At 39.7% G+C, this 13,505-nt stretch overlaps 1 protein-coding gene across 4 annotated transcripts in view; it reads right to left on the bottom strand.

Moving 5' to 3' along the window:
* The window catches only part of ncoa2 (nuclear receptor coactivator 2), a 59,862-nt gene that overhangs the window by 25,990 nt on the left and 20,367 nt on the right, over positions 1-13,505 (bottom strand). For all 4 annotated transcript variants that reach the window (XM_053227919.1, XM_026937935.3, XM_026937934.3 and 1 more), the window contains exons 3-4: positions 913-1,019; positions 146-318 (exon numbers count right to left, since the gene is read on the bottom strand). In XM_053227919.1, the coding sequence (XP_053083894.1) occupies positions 146-318; positions 913-1,001 (262 nt within the window). In that variant the 5' untranslated portion in view covers positions 1,002-1,019. The remainder of the gene's footprint in view (positions 1-145; positions 319-912; positions 1,020-13,505) is intronic.

Below are 13,505 nucleotides of genomic sequence, written 5' to 3' on the forward strand. Positions count from 1 at the left end.
CACACATCTGATGCTATGCTTAACAAACAGACGCAAACACTCGAGCAGGTGGCAGTTACACAATACGGAATCATATCCACATTTGTCTAATTGTAATATGCACATTTGTTAGTGTGTGTACTGTAGGTGTGTTACGCGCTCCTACCTTGCTCTTTTATTTGACGAATCTGTTTCACAGTTTCTTTCAGAATTGCACATTTGTCAGGCTTGACATTGAAGTTATCGATGTCGTTGATGTTGGCGAAAATCAGCTCGGCGAGTTCTTCGATGTATTTATTCTCCTGCTCGCGGTTTCGTTTCTCGGTGCTTCGCTTGGGGCTGTCGAGAAGAAAACAAAGATCAGTGCCGAAGTCCCCAAACTATTAACTCCAGCTGATGTACGCTAACTCTGCAGTGTAAAAATAAAACTGGTAATTATAAAGGGCTAAAAAGTATGACATTTTTTAATTAATTCAAAGTAATCATGAGGAAACAAATGCGATGTATCACTACTTCCGGGTGGTAAGACTAAGACCATCCACTTTTGACTATTTTCCTGTAACAGCACCCCCTATTGTGCTTTACTCCTTAATTAGAAGAAGCCTTTATTTGCCACATATACAATACAGCATAATGAAATTCTTTTTTCACATATCCCAGCTTGTTAGAAAGCAGGGGTCAGAGCGCAGGGTCAGCCATGATACCGCACCCCTGGAGCAGATACGGTTAAGGGCCTTGCTCAAGGGCCCAACAGGAGCAGCTTGGCAGTGCTGGGGCTTGAACCCCCGACCTTGTGTTCAGTAACCCAGAGCTTGAAATTTAGATGCATGCACCAGAAGAAAACTTCTTATCCTCTGTGAATAGAGATTCTCATTTATGCAAATAAGTGAACAAAGAAGGCAAAACAGGAAGTGATAACACACACACACTTACCTGGGACCCAGGAGCTCTGATGAGCATTCTTTGCGTTTCTGAGACTCGACCCTAGCAGGGTCAGATGAGTTTTCCCCTATGCCGCTCATTTTAATACATATCAGCAACTGCAGAGAGAGAACACACACACACACACACACACACACACACTGATGTCAGCACACAGACTTGAAGAGCACAATACACACTCACATAAAGAAACAAACAAACGTATTTAATTTGCTGCACATTTTCCTAGGGGTGGGTGATATGACTAAAATATCATATCGTGATACTTGAAAACATTTCTGATACACAATATGTATCATGATACATAGGCTTGCTAACAACCTTCCAGCAAAAAAACCTTCTGCTTAATAAAATTCAAAAAACTGAGTTTGAGGATATTTTTAGTTCATGTCTATAAAAATAAATTACATAAAGTAAAAGCAAAAAGTTTTCACATCTAGTCTGTTACTTTCAAAACACATATCACGTTAAAAAATACAGCACAATACCTGTGATACGTCAGAAAGTGCATTGTAACAAAACTGACCATAACATGGATATTATATTTGCATCCCAGAGATACTAGCCATTTCGTGCTTTAATTAGCACAACAGTGTTATAATGGGTTTGAACACACTGATATTAATGAAAATAATGAGACCAACAACATGTCACAAATTCAAGCAGCTAACATGCAAAACCCAGATATACCAGACGAGAGGGAACGTAAGGACTCTGTAACATTTAAATCCATTCATTACATTGGGAAAAGTGAACTGCAGCACATGTGATGACGACATAAGCTTAAAAACCTATAGCTACCAGTTTAGCGGTGTGAAAAACCCACACATGTGCTGTTTGTTGTATTTTATCCACATAAATAGATGTGATATAAAAAAAAAAATTAAATATACTGGAATGATTTCCTCTACTCTGAAAAATCACACAAAGATCAGATAATGATGCGGTGCAGATCCCAGCTAATCAGCGCTAATTAAAGGACGAGACGTTTGGGGTCACATGATTTGGTCACATGGTCGATGCTGGGAGGCTAAAGCGCTGAGCGAAAAGTGGAGCAAAGGCGAAGTCAATCAATTAGATTCTACAATAGGTCTGTTCTCCAGAGACACACACACAAAGAGACAATGTGAGAGAAAGATGGCGAGACAGGAAAAGACAGATTGAGAGATAGAGAAAGGGAGATACACCCATATATCAAAAAAACCAAAAAAAAACACCCATATATCAAAGACGCACCAAATTGATACCGAGTATTGGACCCATATCTCAGGATTGATCACTATCAGATTCAATCCACTGTTTTTATCTTTGCCGTGAAAGTGTGTGCTTCTGAGTATCCGTTTTCTTCATCTTACACAAGGTCATATCACTCAAGTGTAAATGTTATTTCCTTCTTAAGGCATCAGTCACACAGTTTTCTGTCGCGCTTGAACACACTGCAAAAGACACCTGATGGCCGACATGAACTCTCCATACCAGCAGAGGGCTGCATTCATATTCATATTTATATTCATAAAAATAAAAGCGTATTGCAGCTCTGTAGATCTGGTGTTATGGTGAAGTCTTGCTGAAGAACACACTGATATTTGTTGTAGAAAAACTGTATATATATAGAGGTAGATTCTTCATTTTTAACCCAGATACCATGAGGGATACAAACTTTTGCACCCAGAAGTATAGCAAATACTATTGATTGCAGCAGGAAGTGTTGTAATACTAGACACTTTCTGTGTAATGTAAACGTATGGATCCAGATAACATGCTGTTTCAAAGCTTGCAATTTTATGTCACCATAAAAAAAAAGGAAAAAAAAAGAAAAGAAAAAGAAAACCCTATTCATCTAAGAGAGAAGAACTCTGAAAGTGACTCATACACATCTTTCGCACACCTTCTACTTAATAAAGAAACAATTGCAAGGTTAACACTGACAAGCTTTTCCTTTCCTGAACACAGCTCCACTCCCTCTCGAATTTTGAAGAAAAAGTGCCAAAAGTGTGGAATCTTTAAAATTCTATGATTGTAATGTTTAAAACATTCAAGACCTGTAACAATCAGCACCTCAACATTGAAAAAACGGTCAGTCAGAGACCGGTTGGGGTTATCGGTCACCAGCGCCGTTATATATGCACAGGAAATGACATCGGCATCCTTCAATGCATGTGGAAGAACAGGGAAATGAGCCGTAATGAATTATTGAAGGTGAAATGCATTTTAATAACCGCCGCAGATGGTAATGGACTAGAGAATAAGATGTGGCTGCATAGTGGGGCAGAAAAACTGGTTAATGGGAGCTTCAGCAAATAGGTCACTGAATAACATCGTATATAATAGAGCTGTTACACGAGGAGGAAGTGAACACGCTGTATTACATTAGACTGTGATGCCTAAAACCTCCTGCTACATGGCTTCATATGAAAGAATCTTCAGTATTCTCTTATCTGAAACAGCCAGAAACATGAGACGGGTCTGGAAATGATACGTATATTATATATACAGATATATATACATATATACATATATTCCAGACATATTTTCCAGACTATAAAATCCGCAGCAGGTGCGGTGACTTATACAGCGTGGCAAGTGGGCCTGTTCCAATATTCAAATTAGCCGAATGTTGATAATAAATACAGTAACTTTAATTTATACGGCGACTTTCTCACACTCACGACTGTTTTATAAGTAAAAGTAGATGTGTGTTTCCTGAAGGAAATCCTGTATGTGTGCAAGAATCTGAAAGCAGTGCAAGGACAAAAGAAAGATTACATTTTAAATGAGATATCATTTTAAGAAAACTCTTAAGTTTTAACATTTAGAAAAAAAAAAATCAAGGTCATGAATGAAGTGATTGTGTGGATGGATGAAAAGTAAAGCGAAGGAAGGAAGCAAAGGAAAAGTGGAAGGAAGAAAGGAAGGAAAAGGATAGGGCAGGAAAGGAAAGATAAAGAAGTAAAAAAGGAGAAAGAAAAAGAAGGAACTGAAAAGGAAAGGAAGAAAATAAGAGAAAAGGGAAGGGTAGGAAGAGGACAGGAAAAAGAAGCAAGGGGTAGGAAATGGAAAAAAAAAAGTAGATCAAAAGAAAAAGGGTGAGCAAATGAAAAGGAAAAGGAAAGAGAAAGAGGAAGGGAAAAGGACAGGAAAGGAAGGAAAAGGGAAGTGGAAAAGGGAAAAGGGAAGAGGAAGGAAAGGAAAGGAAAGGAAAGGAGAGGAAGGAAGGAAGGAAGGAAGGAAAGAAAGTCAGCTGGTGTAAATGGAACTCAAACTGAACAACCTTCTGTCTGTGTTTCAGCTGAAAAAGATTCACACTTGAATCTAAAATATTTTTAATATAGAATAAAGTTCGTTTAAACACACACACACAATCATCAGCGCACCACTCTGATAGAATGATCTTCATTTTCTGTGCTTTAGGAGGGAGAAGTGTGAGGAATACTCGTACTGTACTCCTGCACACACTACCGTTAGCCAGCTGGAGTTTAAACAGATTAAGAAGTGCATTAAAGCGTCCATGATACGGCATGAAAGCGGTGATCTGATTCTGCGTGAGACGTGTCGAGGGGTCTGACTTCCCTCACAAGATCCAACCGCATTTAACCTACACAACACCTCCATACGTTACCAGATCAATCCGTAACAGATCTGATGATTACTGGGCAGGGACATATGCATTCCACAGGGCTCTTAATTGGAAATAGTACAGTCCACGTCCGTGCATGATGAGTCATCATTTTCTTAAATATACAAATTGTAATTTGAGAATGTACATATCTTCTTATAAATAGCTTGATTATATATATTACCATACAGGCGTTGATAAAGTAACATTTATCATTGGCTGTTCCTTCCTTTGAGCCATGCTTTATCTGCAGCGTGTGAGCTAAGTAGGTGGAGACACACACACATGGACACACACACACACGGCTGCATGGTGCCAAAGCATGAGGCTGGCACGCTGTTAAGGCCTGGCGTGCGTGCGCGCGCACATGAACGCACGCGCACACACACACCCACACACACACACACACACACACACACACACACACATTACGTAAGGCGAGTGCTGCTATTGGATCCCTGCTGGATTGCAGTGGCCTACTTTACCCGAACGACAGAGAGAGAAATCAAATCACTGCAACGAGAGCGCAGTTACTTTATAACACAGAAACACCAGTTAAAACATAACACACACCATGAGAAGCTGCTTCATTCCTACCAGAAATTATAGAGACATTTCTGTACACTTTTACCAAGGCATAAGCTGATAAACTGCAATAAGAAAAAATAAGAAATGCACAAAATTATTCTAAGGAAGAACATTCCAAAATACTGCCTCGCAAGGTCCAGACTTCATGCCTCAGAGGAAGTGCATAAGGACTAAGATATCACCGTGATTGACAGCCCTACAGCGTCGACTGGAGCAATCTGAATTGGTCATAGAAACCGAAGTGCAAGCGATTAAAGAAAGCAAACACTTCAGTCAAGAGAGACTTGAGAACAGTGAACAGCCTCCACAACTTAAACCTCATTTCCTGAATGATACTAAAATCAAAACAAGCTGACTCGGGGGAGCTTTCGACAGCTTTCACCCTCTGGACATGTCGCAAGAGCCAAATCATTTCACAACATGAATAAACATCCAGCTACTGTGCAATCCTCTGTGTTGCTGAACACTGCATTGAACACTACTGACAAATTAAAGGAAAAAAAAAAAAAACCTAAAGTGGCTTAGTAAGGTGTTAAAATAAAATCTCCCGTACAGATCTGCTGACTGTGAAGGCTACAGCGTGTGATTTACATCATTTTCATCCTCAGCAGACCATTCAGTGAACTCTGGTGCACTGTGAATGGGGGCGGAGTCATCCTGGAAGAGACCACTCCCATCAGGGTAGAAACATTTCATCCCAGGATAAAGGTTATCAGTCAGAAGAGCGTTGTATTGATTTGCAGTGACCCTCCAGAGTCTAGATCTGCACATGTAATGAATGTATTTGCACATGTACACTTTTGTGCAGTAATATGGAAATTCTTTTCTTCATACGTTGCTGGGAAGTGGGTAGATATCTCAATCTAGCCCAGAACCTTAACCACCACTGCCATAATTCTAACAAACACTGCTTATTCACTGACACAGTCATGTTCTATAAATATTATGTTCTGTCCTATTAACGAATATTAACACTTCCACTATTATTAGTACTGTTATTACTTACTCAAAAGCCACGGCAATAGTATTATTACAAAATTATTACAAAATTAACAATAAAATAATACTGGATTCCTTCTTTTTTTTTTTTTTTTTTTGGTCAAACAGAAAATGTGTTTAAAATACCACCAAGATTTTTCTCTATTTTTTAATCCGGCTTTGTAGGTTTATTTAAAAATATTTCATAATAAAACTGTAGTGTGGACCATAGTTGTGACAATTTTGTCATTTTGTAAATTTTGGATAAAAAAAAAAAAGTCTTTGTTTTGTTATATATTCAATAGAACGATGGCAGAAATGAGGACCTTTTATTATTTCGCCTCCTGCTGGTTTCAGTTATTTGTCAATGCTGTTTTATTTTCATTGGTTGACTTATTAAATGATTTTCTATGAGTCTACATGCTCATGATTTAATAGATTTCTTCCCCCCACTCGTACCAGTTAGCACACAGTCTATGAAATATTTCACAACAGCTCTTTCATGCTGAAGAGAGCACCATTAGTGATGTTAACCCTGTCATCAAGCATTATGACAGTTAGAAGTATTTGCCATAACGGATCATAAAACATAACATATTACGTAGGTGTTGTAACTCGACTCCACTTAGCAAACCATATGTGATGTATATGATGATAAAATCCTGACGCATGGCATCAAACATCTTAGAAGGTTCATTACACGAGTCACTGTTACATCACTGAACATAAACAGTCATGAGAGTATATGACGGCTACCATGGCATTATTATGACATGGTTATGTCAGTGTTATGACACAGGGCTTAAAACGCTTTCACTGGAGTAAGCCACCGTTTTAAAAACAAAAAATATCCGCACTAAATGTTTTGCTCCTAGTTTGCGTTCATGGTTCAGTCGCACTCTCTCTTGCTGAGTCGGCCATTTTGAAACCCTCTGCCCCCTGAAGGCTCCGCCCTTTCTGCTAAACACAACCAAGCGTCATGCTCTCATTTCAAACTGAACAAACTAGTGCTGCTAAAATGCCTAGCACACTATGGAAGTATGCAACTTGGGACACTGAAGTCCATCCATTTCCTGTCCACAATGAAATGAAATGAAAACATAAAACAGCACTCTGTGCATGTTCACTGCAGATTTGACCCATGAACTTTACCTTATTTCTGCCATTTTCATTTGGCTTCATAATATAAACATAGAACACGCCTTTTTTGCACGCCCCAGCAGTCAAACATTACAAATCAGTCAAACATGAAAGGAACCTAATACAAAAAGTTTCACCATCTTGGAATTGTGGAAGTCACAAGACAAATCATATGTGTTTTCAAAAAAAGCTATGTTTTTTCCTGAGCCACACTCCATTTGCAAAATAGAGTTTTCATATTTATCTACTTCGGAAAGATGCGTGTTTGTTGGCAGAAAAAAAGACGGAAAGTCAAAAATCACAAAAACAAATGATTTATTAATTGATTTATTAATGTCAGTGTGGACTAGGCCTTAAATTTACAGAGAATATAAAATATTATCACCTGATTCATAGTTAAAATGAATGTCTAAAATTAGCGAGAAAAACAAAACGTAAAGACTGAATACAAGATATGGTAAATATGATAAATATGTACATATAATAATATCTATTATGTATTACTTTATATAGATACAGACTATTGTATTTATCACACTTGACCTTTTGCTATGTCTTTTAATCTCTTTTCCTGACAAACTTTCACTTCCCTTTCCTAACATCAAATGAGCTGTACATTTCCTGCCAGCTTGTTCAGCGCAGCTGCAGAAGGCTGGAAAATTACACACCACGCTGCAGATTTCTACACGGCTGTGCAGCTACGAAAAAGACTCCGTGTGTGAGTTTAAACACTACCAAATATCAGTGCAACAGCTCAGCATGAGGTTAATTAACCCACAGAGCTCGAGGTTTATAAGAGGAAAACTGCAGTGTCCACCCTTTTGACGAAAAAGATGAACGCAAATTGCCGTATTTTCCAAACATTAAATAACTCTGGAGTGTGAGATGCACCCTCCTAAAGTGTGTCTGCTTAGAAAGAAAGAAAAAAAAAACCCAATACACTTTGCATTGATGTAACAGGTAGTCTTTGTCCCGTTAGTGTTGCCATAGTTCAGCCTGGAGGAGTGTGCAAGACTGTTTGGGCAGAAATTATGGCCAATCCAGTTTGCCAGTGCAGCTTCTGTTTCTACACACACACAATATTTTCTAATGATGTTAGCTGGATTTTCTAAAAGTTAAACAAATAAGCAATTCAAACTCAACTGTGTCCCAGGCCAAGATAAAGCAAATAGTAAAGATGAATGAATAGCCAACTGTACAAGTAGATTTAACAACCAGAAAAAAAAAATCTCTATTAAATTTCACAAAAAAACTAAAGTCTCCATTTGGCTATGTAGATTTGTTTGAATTTAATGTGCTTCATGGTTGTGCGATGCACCTTGATAATGCAACTACAGCACAAGCTACTTGGTCCAAATCACACCACCTACAGCATCAGCCAAGGCGTTAAGAGTAAAATATTAAAGTTCTGCATGGTTGGTTAATTAGCGTGCATGGTTGACAGACCACGTTTTCAGAATCAGTAACCTGCAGGTATGTGAAAATGCTGATGAAACTAAGCAAAATTAAGTCGTTTACAGTCTCCGACATCCGTGGCCCAGAGTCAAGGCAGCAAAAATGAACGTGATCTCTTGGTGGGAGGGATCCATGGTTTCTCTGCCCTGTCAATCACAGAGACACTATCCAATGGTGTCTGTATGTGGAAGAGGGTAGATAGCACTCTGCTCCGAGTGTGCTACGATGCACTGTGATGCAGCATGAGCAAACGGAGCAAACACAAAGAGCCATGTGATCCTATGTTCATTCGTTGTGCACGATATGATATTACATTAATTTAGCTACCATTTTAACCTAGTCAGTTAGGTTTCCAGGCAACCAAAACATGCAACTGGCCAACACAATTGAGTTTCTACTTGGGCTAGCTAAAGAATTTATAATTTGTCCACCCTTGCACATAATGAAAAATTATAACACACATTATATGGCCAAAATCTGGCTAACTAGTGTAGATGCACAGTAATGCTATAAGGAAAGAAAGAAGGACGGAAGGCAGGGGTGCTTCTCATTGCTTTAATTTCGCCTCCTTGTATCCTTTCCTCACTTCTTAGCTTCTCCCTCCAAGGAAGCAAGGAAAGAAAACCAGGACAGGAGGAATCAAGGACAAACGTATTTTTGTAAGACATTGCATGTGTATATCATGCACTTCGATTTTAATTATTTATCCTAAACAAGATTCTACTCATCATCTGACTAAAGCCCAATTAAAGCATTTTAACTGGTTTTAGTTGTAAAGATTGCTGACTTTGATTGATTTCAGGGCTACAAGTTGAAAGGCATAGCACTGACAAATCAAAAAGGCATCAATTGTGAATTCTGGGAGAAGAAAAAAAGACAGATAGAAAGAAAGGAAGAAAGATAGATGAAAAAAGCCAGAAAGAGAGACACAAAGTGAGAAAGACAGATCAAAAGAGAGACAGATCAACCGACGGTGACATAAAACAGCCAAAAAAAAACAGACAGGTTGAGAGAAAAATAAAGAGAAAGAAAGAAAGCATAGACATAAAGACAGATAAATAAACATAAAGGCATACAGACAGAAAGACTGAAGGATGGAAAGGCTTTATTAGCTCTTGGTTGACTAAATGAATGGAGAGAACAACAAATGTGCAATGAATGAGTGTTTAAATCACCCATTCTTTTGCTGAGTGTATGAGCTGGACTGAGGAAGGCGACAGAGAGAGAGAGAGAGAGAGAGAGAGAGAGCGAGAGCGAGAGAGGGGACGGGGGGGGGGGGGGGGGTTACAGGGAGAGGAAGAGGCAGAAACGAAAGAGAAATCGCAAGAAGGAGGAGGATCAAGAAAATGAAGGGGAGTGGCCAAGAAATAGCATCTCATCCTTCAAGCACAGGCCTCAAATCAGAGAGAGAGAGAGAAAGAGAGAGAGAGAGAGAACAAGAGAAAGCCAGAGACAGAGAGACTGAGACAGGCTAAGTAACAGAGAGCGCTTTAGTGAAAGAGAAACAAGAGACTCAGTCTGAGAGAGAAAGTGTGAATAATGAAAATAAGTGAGACAGAAAGAGACAGAGAAAGAAAAATAAAACTCAGCTCCACTTATAAGCTCATTCAGCCATCACTCCATCGCTCTAAACTGACTCCGAAACAATCCATTTCCTGAAAGCTGATCATGTTCATAAATCTTTAACATGGAGGGCCACTTCAGAAGGCCACTGGGAGAACACTCGATCATACACACATTCAGAAATGACCAGCATCCAGAAAGAGAGAGAGAGAGAGAGAGAGAGAGAAAGAGAGACAGAGGTAGGCTTCCATTCATACATCAAAGACACACCACACCTTTATAACCCCATTGAATATAATTACCCTCACCAAACAACTAAACACATCAACCTACAGAAGCTTTCTCACTAACCACTTAATCTTTTATCACAGTTTCTGATGTAAATACACACTGCATTCAAACAATGTTTGGCTGTAACTCTTCTCACTGCTCAGCAAGTCACCGATCACACCCAAGTGATTAAGTCGCATCATACTAATCTATTTGGCCAACTCCTCTCCAACGTTCTGGCTTGACACTTGAAAATGGACATATAGTTCAAGTTGACAGAAAATTTTTCACGTTTATTTTGGTTGTCAAACCATCTTTAAACATTTCTTTATGCAAATGAGCAGAGCAGTTTACAGAGTGTGGGGTTTATCAATATCCACTGCGTACAGCTATGCGTACACTTGTGTGATAAAATGCCAATTTCCTTCTGCGTACTGATGGTTCTTTCAAAGAAATTCAGAACGTGTTCGATACACTATTTGATAAATTAGACCCCTGGTATAGTCACAGAATATTCGTTCTTTTTTCCCAGTGAAGCTTTACTCCATCTTGCCTAACAGACTTTTGGGACTAGCACCAGTAAGTCGGTAGGGTATGCTATTATCTTGGCAACATGTGATGTTTGCCGCCTTCGAGGCCCATCTCAATCTGTTCACTTACAGCTATCACAGCTATGAAGCTCTGCCTTATGAGACGGTGACTTATGAGACTGCAAGGCACCAAGACAGCAAGGTCTTCTGTTTGGGACACAGTTGTAGCTGGTCAGCAATGGTGCTTTACATTTGCTTCTTTAGAGCTACAAGGCTAATGTAGCTAAACTGCATGCTTCACAGATTTTGATTTTCAGTTTTCAGAAAAACACACACAAAGAAAAAACAAACCACAACATTTTAATGTAGGCAACTCCTTCATAAGAAAACTGACTAATGATTTGTGTCAGATGCTGACTCACACATCTGACGCTTGAACAAATTAATGATGATGAATACAGCTTGCATTAAATTGCCTTATGTCGCCTTTCAAGATTGTCCAACACCAAATGTGTGATTCATCAGCAGGCAAACATCTGACATGTGTGGTGCTTATAGTGGGTTATCCTGCATGTGGGTATGCCACCAACAAAGTGACTAGCAAACCCAGGTTCCTCCAGGAGAAAACATTTAAATTACAGTGATCAACTGCTTATTTTAATCATTACGCCTTCTTAAGGGTATGGTTTAGAAAAATCTTCCTTTTCCTCCAAACGGAATCAATCAGCCAAGACATGTACCTTAACAAAGTACACCAAAGGTTCCAGCTGTGTAGAACTGACCCCGGCTTACAATAAGGGAAGGAAAAACTAAAAGAACAAGGGTACAAAAACTAAGGAATAAGCAACAATGGAAACTAGAGATGGCACCGACCTGATACTCGGTATCGGTACTGGGCCGATACCAGCCAGGGAGGGAAAAAAAAGGGGAAAAAAAACCCCCGGTGGATTGGATATCAGAGAAAACATATCGGATACTGGATCCTGAAACAAATGGCAACTGGATCTGGGGGAAAAAAATTGGAATTGGAAATGTTTACATATGGAGACTTGACTGTTTTTTCATTTGTTAGGAATGATTTTTTTTATATTTATACATTAAACTTTATTATAGTGATTACACCAATGAGCCATAACATTAAAACCACCTGCCTAATATTGTGTAGGTTCCCTTTGTGCCACCAAAACAGCTCTGACCTGTCGAGGCATGGACTCCAACAGACCTGAAGGTGTGCTGTGGTATCTGGCAGCAAGACGTTAGCAGCAGATCCTTTAAGTCCTGTAAGTTGTGAGGTGGGGCCTCCATGGATCGGACTTGTTTGTCCAGCACATCCCACAGATGCTCGATCAGATTGAGATCTGGGGAATTTGGAGGCCAAGTCAACACCGTGAACTTTTTGTCATGTTGCTCAAACCATTCCTGAACAATTTTTGCAGTGTGGCAAGGCGCATTATCCTGGTGAAAGAGGCCACTGCCATAAGGGAATTCTGTTGCCATAAAGGGGTGTACTTGGTCTGCAACAATGTTTAAGTAGGTGGTATGTGTCAAAGTAACATCTACATGAATGCCATGACCCAAGGTTTCCCAGCAGAACATTGCCCAGAGCATCACACTGCCTCTGCTTGCTTACCTTCTTCCCAAAGTGCAACCTGGTGTCTCTTCCCCAAGTAAGCGACGCACATGCACACGGCCGTCCACATGATGTAAAAGAAAAAGTGACTCATCAGACCAGGCCACCTTCTTCCATTGCTCCAAGGTCCAGTTCTGATGCTCACGTGTCCATTGTAGGTGCTTTCGGTGGTGGACAGGGGTCAGCATGGGCACTCTGACCGTACGCAGCCCCATTCGCAGCAAGCTGCGATGCACTGCGTTTTCTGACACCTTTCTATCATAGCCAGCATTGACTTTTTTCAGCAATTTGTGCTACAGTAGCTCTTCTTTGGGATCGGACCCCACGCTCCCCACGTGCATCAGTGAGCCTTGTGAGCTCATGACCCTGTCGCTTGGACCACTTTTGGTAGGTACAAACCACTGCACATCGGGAACACCCCAAAAGACCTGCCGTTTTGGAGATGCTCTGACCCAGTCATCTAGCCATCACAATTTGGCCCTTGTCAAAGTTGCTCAGATCCTTACGCTTGCCTATTTTTCCTGCTTCCTACACATCAACTTTGAGAACTGACTGTAAAGCTTACTAATTTTAAAGAAAACAATATTGGATTGGTATTAGTATTATAATAACTAAGGTTTCAGTATCTGTATTGAAAAATAAAAAGTGGTATAATGCCATTTCTACTGGAAACTATAGGAAAAACAAATGGGGGGACTAGTGGACTAGTGGAAATTAGGGAGTGCTGAAAACTAAGGAACACTAGAAATTAAAAAATGCTGACAGGGAACTGTGGGAATTGGAAATAATGAAAAATGTACTATTTAGTAAAAGG

The sequence above is a fragment of the Pangasianodon hypophthalmus genome, chromosome 22 (assembly GCF_027358585.1).
Source record: "Pangasianodon hypophthalmus isolate fPanHyp1 chromosome 22, fPanHyp1.pri, whole genome shotgun sequence".
NCBI lineage: Eukaryota > Metazoa > Chordata > Actinopteri > Siluriformes > Pangasiidae > Pangasianodon > Pangasianodon hypophthalmus.